At 48.3% G+C, this 12,289-nt stretch overlaps 5 protein-coding genes across 5 annotated transcripts; 3 read left to right on the forward strand and 2 right to left on the reverse strand.

Annotated features, from left to right (window-relative positions):
* Nucleotides 1-26: 26 nt before the first annotated feature.
* On the forward strand, nt 27-4,446 carry F5147DRAFT_673907 (CRM1 C terminal-domain-containing protein). Its single transcript, XM_041435789.1, is given in 18 exon segments — nt 27-147; nt 200-283; nt 339-440; nt 493-565; nt 612-718; nt 773-1,123; nt 1,171-1,725; nt 1,774-2,011; nt 2,069-2,278; nt 2,340-2,491; nt 2,540-2,644; nt 2,698-2,911; nt 2,970-3,199; nt 3,246-3,248; nt 3,261-3,405; nt 3,457-3,558; nt 3,611-3,914; nt 3,966-4,446. 18 exon segments carry the CDS (start codon nt 142-144, stop codon nt 4,213-4,215), a joined length of 3,231 nt encoding a protein of 1,076 aa, XP_041297775.1. The 5' UTR covers nt 27-141; the 3' UTR covers nt 4,216-4,446.
* A 973-nt stretch (nt 4,447-5,419) lies between these two features.
* On the forward strand, nt 5,420-6,350 carry F5147DRAFT_673915 (uncharacterized protein). The gene is made up of 4 exons (XM_041435790.1): nt 5,420-5,492; nt 5,548-5,700; nt 5,768-5,865; nt 5,924-6,350. Exons 1-4 carry the CDS (start codon nt 5,482-5,484, stop codon nt 6,214-6,216), a joined length of 555 nt encoding a protein of 184 aa, XP_041297776.1. The 5' UTR covers nt 5,420-5,481; the 3' UTR covers nt 6,217-6,350.
* Nucleotides 6,351-6,549: 199 nt separating this feature from the next.
* On the forward strand, nt 6,550-7,293 carry F5147DRAFT_567776 (SRR1-domain-containing protein; the record flags this gene model as incomplete). The annotated part of the gene is made up of 4 exons (XM_041430874.1): nt 6,550-6,709; nt 6,758-6,900; nt 6,968-7,082; nt 7,103-7,293. 4 exons carry the CDS (start codon nt 6,550-6,552, stop codon nt 7,291-7,293), a joined length of 609 nt encoding a protein of 202 aa, XP_041297777.1.
* An 83-nt stretch (nt 7,294-7,376) lies between these two features.
* Nucleotides 7,377-9,022, reverse strand: F5147DRAFT_833833 (uncharacterized protein). The gene is made up of 2 exons (XM_041443886.1): nt 8,714-9,022; nt 7,377-8,648 (listed from the first exon to the last, which is right to left on the reverse strand). Exon 2 carries the CDS (start codon nt 8,605-8,607, stop codon nt 7,753-7,755), a length of 855 nt encoding a protein of 284 aa, XP_041297778.1. The 5' UTR covers nt 8,608-8,648; nt 8,714-9,022; the 3' UTR covers nt 7,377-7,752.
* Nucleotides 9,023-9,030: 8 nt separating this feature from the next.
* On the reverse strand, nt 9,031-12,260 carry F5147DRAFT_673926 (uncharacterized protein). Its single transcript, XM_041435791.1, has 8 exons — nt 11,548-12,260; nt 11,265-11,487; nt 10,780-11,200; nt 10,305-10,703; nt 9,883-10,241; nt 9,710-9,827; nt 9,513-9,641; nt 9,031-9,431 (listed from the first exon to the last, which is right to left on the reverse strand). The coding sequence occupies exons 1-8, from the start codon at nt 12,128-12,130 to the stop codon at nt 9,207-9,209; spliced, it is 2,457 nt and encodes an 818-aa protein (XP_041297779.1). The 5' UTR covers nt 12,131-12,260; the 3' UTR covers nt 9,031-9,206.
* Nucleotides 12,261-12,289: the final 29 nt, after the last annotated feature.

Here is a 12,289-nt window from a genome sequence, read left to right on the forward strand (position 1 = left end):
AGGGGAGGACCCTGTGCCCATTGCCCAACATCCCTTCCTTGCTGTTCGTAATCTTCCTTCATCTTCGCTTCAACGGAGGCGGAACCTGGAATCATCGACCGTAATATCGCAGCAGCTTAGGTGCAGTGCATTCTTGCAACCATGGAGGTAAGCTCTTCGCGCTTCATCATCGTTTATTCTTGTTCAAGTTAGCATCTAGGGCTTGCTCGATTTCTCGAGGGAGTTCGATGTTTCCCTGCTGGATAAAGTCGTCATGGCATTTTACACCGGCTCTGGCCAGGAAGTGAGTGCCGGAGCTACCGTTCGTCATTTGCGATGAACTGACATTCATTGACCAGCAACAAATGGCTCAACACGTGTTGACGCAGTTTGAAGAACATCCTGACGCATGGACAAGGGTTCCTGACGTTTTGGAGAGATCCTCATTTCCGCAGTCAAAGGTACTGTCCCCTACGAAAGACGTGTTCATAATGGCTGATTCCGTATTCGCAGTACATCGGCTTGCAGATTCTAGAAAAGCTCATTGTGACGCGATGGAAAACACTACCAGATGGACAGAGATTAGGCAGGTTGTTCATTCATATAACTGACCTGGCTAACGTCGCGTGTAGGAATCCGTAATTTCGTTGTTGGAGTCACCGTCAAGGTGGCATCTGACGAGACCACCATGCGGAAAGAGAAGACGTACATCAACAAACTGAACCTCGCCCTCGTTCAAGTGAGTGATACGCATACACGAGTGTAGGATGATCTTATGGATTAAACCTTTCAGATTCTGAAACAGGAGTGGCCACATAACTGGCCAACTTTCATCACTGAACTCGTGGAGTCCTCGAAAACCAACCTTTCCTTGTGCGAGAACAATATGGTCATATTGCGGTTGCTTTCAGAAGAAGTCTTCGATTTCTCTGCTGAGCAGATGACGCAAACCAAGATCAAGAATCTTAAGAATCAGATGTGCGGCGAATTCAGCGAGATCTTCAAACTCTGTTCCGAAGTTTTGGAGGAGGCCCAGAAGACAAGTTTAATCAAGGCAACTCTCGAAACATTACTGCGTTTCTTGAATTGGATACCTCTGGGATATATTTTCGAGACCATGATAATCGACACACTTTTAAATCGCGTAAGATTGTCATCACTTCGCCTCAAACTAAGTTAACTGTTCTGCAGTTCCTAGAAGCCCCTGACTTTAGGAATGTGACGCTCAAATGTCTAGCAGAGATTGCTGGATTGAACGTGGGCCCAGAATATGATCCAAAATTTGTCATATTGTTTGCCATGGTCATGACCTCCGTCAACCGCATGATTCCTCCTTCTACCAACATTGCTGCGGCATATTCTTCGGCATCAGACGCCGGTCAGGAGCTCGTTCTTAACCTCGCCCTCTTCCTTTCCAACTTCTTGTCCACCCATCTACGCGCTGTCGAGACCGAGGCGAACCGTGATGTTCTGTTAAATGCACATCTTTACATGGTCAAGATCTCCCAAGTTGACGAGCGCGAGATTTTCAAGATCACTCTTGAGTACTGGTCGAAACTCGTGGCAGAACTCTACGATGAGATCCAAGCTCTTCCTATTGGTGAGAGCGGATTACTCATGGGCTTGAGCCTCGGGAGCAGCAGCGGAAACATGCTCAACGGCATGTCTTTGAGAAAGAACATCTACAGCGACGTATTGAGTAACTTGAGACTTGTTGTCATCGAGCGAATGGTGAAGCCAGAGGAGGTACGGTTCAGTTTTCCTTTCTTGTCTTCGATATAACGATGGTTTCAGGTACTAATTGTCGAAAATGACGAGGGTGAAATCGTTCGTGAATTCATGAAGGAGTCGGATACGATTGTCCTCTATAAGCAGATGCGGGAGTTGCTGGTCTATCTCACGCATCTTGATGTTGTGGACACCGAAAATATACTGACCGAAAAACTCGCAAAGCAAGTCGATGGTTCGGAATGGAGTTGGCAGAACTTGAACACGCTTTGCTGGGCCATTGGAAGCATATCAGGAGCCATGAGTAAGTGCTATTTTCGTAGCCGTCTGATCTGCTCTAAACCCCTCTTGCAATCCTCAGATGAGGAAACCGAAAAACGCTTCCTTGTCACCGTCATCAAGGATCTATTAGGATTGTGCGAAATCAAACGAGGCAAAGACAACAAAGCTGTCGTCGCCTCAGATATCATGTACATCGTCGGCCAGTATCCGCGCTTTTTGAAGGCACATTGGAAATTCCTGAAGACAGTCGTCAATAAGTTGTTCGAGTTCATGCACGAGACCCATGAAGGTAAGGAGCCTATTGCTGAAATACTCTTGTCACTCTGACCATGTCTGTATGACACCTCCAGGTGTGCAAGACATGGCATGCGACACGTTCATCAAGATTGCTCAGAAGTGTAGGAGACATTTTGTCATGCAACAATCGGGAGAACAGGAGCCATTCGTAGACGAAATATTGCGGCTACTTCATCGCATCACTGTCGACCTGTCGCCTCAACAGGTATGTTGCGTGATCTTATTCGGGTATGCCTTCTTATTTTTCCAATAGGTACATACCTTCTATGAGGCCGTCGGTTACATGATTTCTGCGCAGCCCAACAAACCTCAGCAGGAGAAGCTCATTGCTAAACTGATGGAACTACCGAATAACGCTGTGTGTACCTTTTTCATCAGCGAGAGAAGTCCCTTGCTCACAATTTCATTAAGTGGGATTCATTGATGGCTCAAGCGGCGCAGAATATGGATGTCCTAAGCAACCTTGATAATATCAAAATTTTATCTAATGTCCTCAAGACGAACGTGTCTGCTTGTACATCTATTGGCAGCTTCTACCTGCCTCAGGTGGGGCGGGTCTTTTTGGACATGTTGGGTCTGTACAAGGCAGTCAGTGGCATTATCAGCGAGACGGTAGCTCGGGAAGGTTCGTGGTTCAGCCTTCCCAATTCCTTCCTGTACCGTAGCTAATCCCCGATCATTAGGCACCATTGCCACTAAGACGCCAAAGATACGGCAGTTGCGCACCGTTAAGAAGGAGATCTTAAAACTGATGGAGACGTATATCAAGAAGGCTGAGGACCTCGAAGCTGTGAATACGAACTTCATGCCCCCACTACTGGATGCAATTCTTGGTGACTACAACCGCAATGTACCGACTGCACGAGATGCTGAGGTGCTGAACGTGATGGCTACCATCACAAGTCGTCTCGGGGTAAGTGCATAGCATGGCCAATACCGTGCTTGTTCGCTCACCCCATCCTACAATCACAGCCTTGTTAACTCCTCAAGTTCCTGCCATTCTTGATGCAGTCTTCGAGCCTACATTGACCATGATCAACCAAGACTTTTCTGAGTTCCCAGAACATCGCGTTGGGTTCTTCAAGCTCCTCCGAGCAATCAACCTTAATTGTTTCCCTGGTATGTGCTTCTTGATTTTAGAATCATCTCCTCGCACTAATAACTTTACAGCTTTGCTTGGCATCCCACCGCAACAGTTCAAGCTGTTCATGGACAGTATCATCTGGGCAATTAAGCACACGATGCGTGATATTGCTGACACCGGACTCAACTGTGAGCACATACTTCACGTACATGGAAAGGGCTCACTTACGTTCTCTTTTAGTGTGCCTTGAGGTGGTCAACAATTTTGCTGGCGCAGAAACTGCCGTCAGCAATGCGTTTTTCCAACAGTACTTCCTGAGTATTGTGCAAGATATATTCTTTGTACTCACAGATACAGACCACAAGAGTGGTTTCAAACTTCAAAGTCTTCTACTCGCTCGCATGTTCCAGCTAGTTGAGACGAACCAGATCCAAGCACCCCTATTTGATCCTGCACAGATGGCAGATCCTACCGTTTCAAATTCCGTGTTCCTTAAAGAATATTGTGCCAATCTATTGAAGACAGCATTCCCTCATGTGCAGAAGTGCGTCCCCTTTTTCACTTTCCTACTGGCATCTCTGAATGATTTCTGTAGCTCGCAAGTTCAAGTCTTCGTCTCGGGTCTTGGCGAGTTCCACGGCGATATCAACCGCTTTAAGCTCGCTCTACGTGACTTCCTCATCCAGCTTAAGGAGTTCTCCTCTGGCGATAATGCCGAGCTGTTTTTAGAAGAAAAGGAAGCAGAAGCACAGATGAAGGCCCAAGCAGAACGAGAGATGGCCATGCGTATCCCTGGGATGCTCAAACCTTCGCAGCTCGAGGACAAAGACGAGGATATTTCATGAAAGGTCCCAGTCCTTCTGTCATGTACCGTAGTTTCTCGCACAAGTCGCGCCCCATCTCACCTTGCATGCACTCTATGTCTCACTTGCCTTTCCTCAGAAAGTGGACGAATCTCATTTTATCACCTTTTATCATAGCAACTCATTCTGCTATCGAAGATTTCTTGTGTTCTCGGTATCTAATGTATTAGTGTGTAGGCCAGGCAATACAAGAAAGTAGTATATCTAACTTATCTAACATATGTTAGGGACGAAACCCACGGAAGTAAATCGCGTGACTCTCATATGCGTGCCTTGAGCTCCACCTGCACTCCACCTCTCCTGTCGTTCGCAGTCTGCTGGCTTCGCGCTTATCCATGTCTGAGCTCCACTCTGCGATACGGAAAATGAAACTGCTTACTGGGACGGATCGGTAACGTAATAACATTCAAGTTGGTGATGACGCCTGCATTACCTGGAACTTCATCCAGCTGAACAATGAGGACAAGAAGGTGAAGTGGCCTATGGATGGCGTCTCGAGTCTCGAGTCTCGACGTGTCGCAAGAGGCACCCCACGACCGATGGTTGGGGTGGGATAACAGCGATCATTTGAGCACAACTCTGGGTTCTTCAGAGGATGGCGGCGAAAGGATAGGCACCTCTGCCGGTTTCTTGGTGAGAAAGACAGCATTAATCTAAGAAGCCATGACCATCTCTGTCTTCACCTCGATCCGTCAAGGACCGACGGTGACAGCAGCTGGTTCGATGAACTCACGCAGGTTTCAACCATCAGCTGTATTTCACTGCAGAGAACTTCTGTAGCGCCATATGGGAACCTAGAATTGATCAGTGAAGAGACACATGAGGCATAACACCGGAGATAAGGCTTACTTGAGTCATCCTTGTTTTCTTCGTCTTCGATCTGACCAGTCATATATCCCTCAAGACGTCTACACGCTGAAAGTAGTCGACGAATCGCGTTTTCTGCGAATTGATAGTAGAACATCTTTCCGTCGTTCAATGTCCACTGGTATATCATCGATCGAGGAAGGGTTGTGAAATCCGAATTTACTGAAGAAAAAAGATCACACTCTATTTGAAAACCACGATATGAAGGGAAAGAACCTACCTGCAGAACATTGAAGTAGAGTGATGTTGTTGAAAATGAGGAACAGTGTAGACAGAGTATAGTTTGTTACCAAGACTGCAATGGTACATTACTGTTTGGTAGTGTGCGCCGTGTGCTGAACCCGGTGGAGGAAGTTCCAACCTTTATTCATCACCATCACGATGTTCAAAAAGTATATACTAGCATTGTATTCGCACAGCGGCTCGTCGCTCACGATTACATCCTAGGTTTACGCCATCCACAGATATCGCAGGCCAAACGCCACCCAAGTCTTCTGTACAACGATCGATAAGGGCTGCTGTGCTTCAGCAGTGGAAGATCGGACTAGAAACACTCGAAGAGATCTGGCCCAAGAAGGAGACATTAATCCACGTAAAATGGTACGTCTTTCTGGGTTCTGATGAGTCTGTCAGACTATCTGACATACTCGGTCTGCATGACAAGAAGCAGAGAACACATCTCAATATACTCCGTCCAAAATGTACCCCTCTTTTTCCAGCATTTTGATGGGCCGTTCTACCCCACCCTTCGATTACTTCACCAGTGTAAGCCACTCCTCGGGTCTGATGTTGTCAAAACACATATGAAATGCACCATTTGCAGATCCGTTCATTCTACCTAAAGTTGGCGTTGACAGGGGAGCAATTCGCTTTCTGCTGGCAGGTGCTCCCATGATGTGTCCCGGATTAACTTCAGCTGGAGGTTACCTTCCTCCGTCTGAGGAAGCATTACCAAAAGGTACCGCTGTTGCTGTACATGCTGAGGGAAAAGAGCATGCTGTTGGAATCGGAATCACCGCGCTTGGGACGGAGGATATGCGAAAACTGAACAAAGATGTAGCTGTCGAGATTGTCACACATCTGGGAGATGACTTATGGGCCTTGCAAACTCTGTAGTTTCCACGTGCCTTTTTGGGTGCTTCCATTGTAACAGATCAATATGCAACCTTATCTATAAGTGACTATGTGGTATCTTAACAGTTACTAGCACACTTGTAGTCGATACTAGCGATTTCCGGGTTCCGTACAAGCCGGTACGGCGACGATGAGAGTCTTTTTTACAATGTTCCAGTTCCTGGCGCAACAATTGACAGGATCAATGCTAGCGAGCCCCGGACTGTCGCCACTGTGCGAGCCGGTGGGGTAGCTCGTCCAAGTCACATCACACATTCGTTTGTTCTATCTTTCACACCGCCTGTCACGTACTAACCTCAGGAACCTTGTTCGGCAATGGAAGATACCTCCTTCGCGTATTCACAAGCCACGACTCGTGCCCGTGCTCGAAAGAATCGGAGAGGTAACGGCAGACGCGAACCGCCCTTGCTGATAGACCTCATAGATCGTTGCAAAGCGGATATTGAATCCAATGGCTGGATAACGACTTGTCTAGGTTGGCAGCATGCTTTCATTGTTTGAGCGTCTTGTTGATTTGTATCAGGTCTCTTACAAGACGCCCTGCGGAGGACTAATGTATCATCATGTCCCGATGTGCTGTGTCTTGGTCTGGGGAGTCCCTCATCGTCCCGTGAGGCCCGAGCGCAACTGGCTTTCCTCATCAGTTCATGCACCATCTTAGAAATAGTGAGTTACACCATGTCACGGCGCTACTACTAGTACTTCTTCTGACGCTGGTTCTTTGTGTTGTAAGGGTCCATCAAATGTGTCCGTATACGATCCAGTGTTTACGGATGCAGATAAGGCATTATTCCAGAGCTTCGGGATGCGATGTTTGCCAGACACAGCAAGTCTTTTGTTCTGTCATTGTACGACAGTGTCCGATAAGTGCCTGTTTTATTCCAGGACGGAAAGCATGCGGTAGAACGTCCAACAATCCTGTTTATGCCGCATTGTGACCTGAAGCTGTACGAAAACATTATCGGTGCTAATTGGTCAGAAGAGCAACTGGCGCGCATCATCTTCGTTGCGAACCGGTTCAGCGATTACACCGACAAGTACGTGTACACTATCACTTGAGAGGATGTTTATGGACCCTCTCCGCAGCCACCCCCAGTCAAAGTTAGAAGTCGAATCTCCGTACTTGATGCGTTTAGGTGGGATTGATCATAATAACAACGAATGCAGGCTAATCTCACGGTTGATATACAGTTCCCCACCTCGAGTCCCACTCTCTTCCCGCATTGGAAAGCTTCTCTTCGGCGTTCAATAACATTTCAGTCCAACACGTGAAGCACCCCATTCCGCAGTCAGTAGTGTTCGCAATAAGGTAGTCCTAAAACGCCGTTCCTCCCACAGCGGTAGCGTAATGTCGTGAGAAGGAGGGTTCAAGTTGTTCCCCGTGATGGTCACTCCTGAAGAGGCGGAAGCGAGAACCATATTCCCAAAATGGAAACTAACATACATGAACAAAGTGACGGTTATGTACACTACTTACTATAGGGCAGAAAACCATATTCTAGGTTAAAAAAGGCGAAACTAACATTCATGATAGACAGCATTATACGAAGTGGAGTGATCTTCATCGGGAAATGGAAGGGGATCGAGCGCATAACGATCAAAATAAGAGTCCGGATGCCGGATGTACACGTGAGGCTGTGACCGTCGCCTCCTCCGTTGCCCTGGAAGAGGCAGGGACGTCGAATCCACAAAGTCAAGTTCTGACGAGCGTCCTAGGGAAGGCGTGGAAAGGGCATCGGACTCGTCATCTGAAGTGTCCTCTATGGCTTCTGGGACAGATAGATCGTCTAACTCGTCGGCATCATAGTAGGGTAGAGCGTCATACGCTGGAAATGGTGAAATAGGAGACTCAATAATGGGACCAAGATCATATGGACGAACAAGTGGTGGATGGAAAGGCGGATATGGCACAGGATATGGCACAACGTATGCTTGATGGCTGAGTAGGTCGTCCGACGAAGACATTGGTGACATCAAGGGGCTAAGTGGGGAATCTTCATCATCTTCAACTGCTAGGACGGATATGCGAACGTCGGCATCCGATGCGTCATCTCCACCTTCGACTAGGGATTCTAGAAGTGAGTCGAGCCACTCAGCTTCGGATGTACTGGCTCCGACCCCCACAAGCTTGGAAGCGTCGGGGAACATGAACGAATCCAACTCCTCTTCCTGATCGTCGTCTTCGTCAACATCGCTTGAAATGTAAACATGTTTTGAATAAGAAACACTGGTCGCCGCACTGGGCTCATAGGGGGCGCTAGGTGGTCGAAATATAGAGTTTTTGAGAAGCACCCAGCGGTGTAGGCTGCCTCCCATAGCTGAATGTAGCTTGGAACGGGCCATGGTGGAAAGATCTACGGGTTGTGCTGACATGTGAGGGGCGGTGAATTTCAAGGCGTATGATGGAGTGGCGTCTGACACGTCCAAGACAGAATGTTAGTATATGATTCCTTCCTGGCCAAACTCATATATAACGTACCCGAGTCAAAAATTGTTCTACCAGGGTTGAAACTGGTTTGACCGGTGTATACGATAGACGATGAATGGTTCGAACAAGATGGTGCCGTTGTTGGATTTACGGGCAAGTTTGTTAACCATACTTCAGGAGAATGGTGGGCCTACGCTCTTTAAAGGGACGCGGCAATGACGAATTGGAGAGGGGCTCTGTTTAAAGACGGAGAGCTTATTGTGCAAACATGATGATGGACGGGGAGGAAAAAGTGTGGACGGCAGGGGGCGAAGACGGTCTTATATAGGAATTTTGAAATAGAGAAACCGTGACAATGACTCAAAATGATGCACTTCGGAAAGAAGCATTTACCCGGGTCACCGCCGGGCGATATCACAAATATATCCAAACAACCTCCTTTGCGATAACGCCACCACGCCAATGATAAAAAAAAATGTTATATGCACCGCGAGGTTTCAGCTATCTACACGACATGAACGCCGTTCCGATAGATGCGGCCCCCTCAACCTTCATCCATCTGGTCATCCCTGCCTTCTTCGTCCTTGACGGTATCAATAAGTTTCTTCAGTTTGTTGACACTCTTTGGTGATGTATCGCGTGCTATGGCGAGCCAGTGCGCCGATTTTACCTCATCACCCATTAATCGATATACTTTCGCAATCTGGAACACTACATTTGACTCCTCGGGAGATGAGTCACGAAGCTGAAGTAGATCTTCCAGCGCTTCCTGTGAGTGTGGGAGAAAAGTTATGTAAAAAAAATGGAGGTCAACGTCCCGATCATGGCTGGTAACCAGGTGTTCACTTACAGCGTATCTTTTCATAGAGATAAGGATTTTCGCTCGACGATAACGAACGAGCGCATTATCTGGCGCTACGCGAACTGCCTGATCAAATAATGAGTGCGCAGCCACCTTGTCACCCCGACGTTCGACAGCCTGAGAGGTCCAAGGCCACAACAAGGGTCGATTAGAGTCAGGAAAGTTGTATCAAACAAGCGACACACCATGCCCACACAACCTAGCAAAACTGCATTATTTGGATGAATTTCAACTGCCTTGCGATAGTGATACTCAGCAAGGCGTATTTTGCTCATCCGCAAATAGCAGGTACCAAGACCATACCTATGGCGAAGTCAATCAGCATGAGAAGCCACTTGACGTGTCACATAAACCTAACCAAGCATTGTAATGTCGCGGATCTGCGCGGAGGGCAGTCTGGAAAAATCCGATAGCTTTGTCCAGGTCTTCATCAATAGACTCATGTCCGCTAAGAGTGTACGCGTAAGCACAGGACGGATCCATTTCAGCAGCTCGTCGAAAACACGTAAGTGCCTGAGACCGCTCTTTCTGTAAGGAAAAGAGATTGCCAACTGCGATCCACGCCTGCGAAGAGCGTGGGTTTACGTTCATAAGTTCTTGTGCAAGATATGAAAGCTGCACGTTCTGCTGAAGGTGCCATAGAAGAGTCGAGTAAACCTCCATATCGCCCAACCGATAAGGCTCCAGAGCTCTAGCTGCCCTGAACGCTCGCTCTGCCTATAATAGAGAAATAACGTAAACGGAAAGAAGTACATAGCGGTGCCAATGATAATTACGTACTGACGCGTACTCGAGTCGTTCATAGTGGGCTCGGCCCACCATAGCCAATACCCACGATGATTGCTGGTGTGCAAGCGGTATCTGGTCGAGTTCCATGAGACAGGAGTAACAATCATATTTGGACAAAGCTCGAGTAGCACGTGCAAATCGCCGGAGCAGATCGTAGATATATTGGTCTGCCATCTCTGAGTCGTACGCTTCTTGAGCAGCAAGTTCATGCGCCGCAGTCCAATTGCTTGGCGCGGGCGATGTCTCAGAGGGAGGTGACTGAGCATTCGAAGTTGGCGAGGTCGAGGACGCGACCTCTCCATGCAAATTGGCATCATCCTCACCATCCGAGTCTATTGATCGCGATCGCGAGGTAGTCAACTGTCGGCGGCGATCTCGTGGAGGTGGATGCTTCAAGAAATAAGTCAGTAATTGATATCAGACCAAAACACAACCAGGTAAACAGGCTCGAAATTCACCCACTCACCTTGAGGGGCTTGCTAGTAGTGCCACTCAAGAGCCGCGTGCTTCGCCGCGGCGCAATAGCAGCACTCCCTCTCTCGTTCTTGGTAATTCCACCACTAGCAACTGGCCTGGATGATATGACGGGCTGAGAACGACGACCCGGTGATGAGAAGATATTAGCAAATTTTAGGGCCGGGCGTGCGCGTGCCTTTTTCGAGGTTTCGTCCACAGTCAGCTTGGACGGCTTGCATGCGACAGTCTCAGTGCTCTTTTGTCGAATCGTTGATCGAAGCCTCTTCTGCGCGGGACCAGTCTCATCCGCCGAAGATAGTGGTCGAGCGGCGGGCTGAGACGGGCCGGGCCCTACTGGCTCAAATTTAGAATTGCGGGGTGGAGGGTGAAGAAATGAGTTCTCCGTATGAAAGAATGGTTCGTTAGTAGCGCTAGAAATGATGCACAAGACCATGTCAGACATATTGCATCATGAGAGGGTCGTGGCCGCTTTACATGGAGTCGCGTGGATCTAGTGGAGGATCCATTCGGAAAGCTTGAGGGACGTTCTTGCGGCCACGAAATAGAGTGGTATTGGCAGTGATGTCAGGCGTAAAAAATCCAACTCCAGTAGCAATCGGGCCAGAGAGGGCCTTAGCTGGTGGGGGCTCTTCTGGCGGACCCTGTTTTACTGGGGCGGGACGCACCGGAAAGATCTCGTCTACATCAGGAGCCGTACCTAAAAGTGAAAGTCAACTAAGTTAGTTGTAGGATGTGACAATAAGCCCAAGTTGGTCACCGAGAGAGCACAAGCCCTCAAATGCTTCCCACAACATGGGGTTGAGTGCGAGAGCTTGTCGGAAACTACGAGTAGCCTGCTCAGGAAGATTGCCTTTCATTGCCATCGTTCCAGATCGACATCGCGTTGCAGCTTCCTCCGGAATGCGCGCGAGGTTCGAGAGCCCATAGAAGCTGCAGAGAAGGTCAGTGAGTGTACGGCAATATGAAATGGAATGCGCACCCGTCGGGGTATAGGCGGGATCCTGTAAACTAGCGTCAAAAGCTTCGTGTGCTAGCCTGTGCCGACCGAGAGCAGCACAACACTTTCCCTTGATCTCTAAGCATCCACTACATGTCGACTGTTGAACACCAGTGACTAATTGTAGCCCTGAATGTGGCTGACCGGATCGAAGAAGTGCTGTGGCATAAAGATGACGCGCATCGTGGTTGTTCTCGTCCATGACAAGGTAAAGTTCCGCATAGAAAGCTGCAGATCTGACGAGGTCGAAATCGAGACAAGTCCATACGAGGGTTTGGAAACGCTGTCTGATTTGCGGGAGAAATGCAGGCCTTGTAACGGCTTTCGAATCTTCAAGTGGCATTAGCACAGGCCTAGAGCATGAGAATATAAGTCAGGGAAAAATATGATTAAATCCAGTCCCCCGCAGACTAGCGTGTCTGTCCAAGGAGGCAGTGCTTGAAATTTGAGACGGCTTGATGCAGCGCGGTGATGAGAAGGTTAAGCAGTGCAACGCGAGTTC

The sequence above is a fragment of the Suillus discolor genome (assembly GCF_016758755.1).
Source record: "Suillus discolor strain FC423 chromosome Unknown F5147scaffold_6, whole genome shotgun sequence".
NCBI lineage: Eukaryota > Fungi > Basidiomycota > Agaricomycetes > Boletales > Suillaceae > Suillus > Suillus discolor.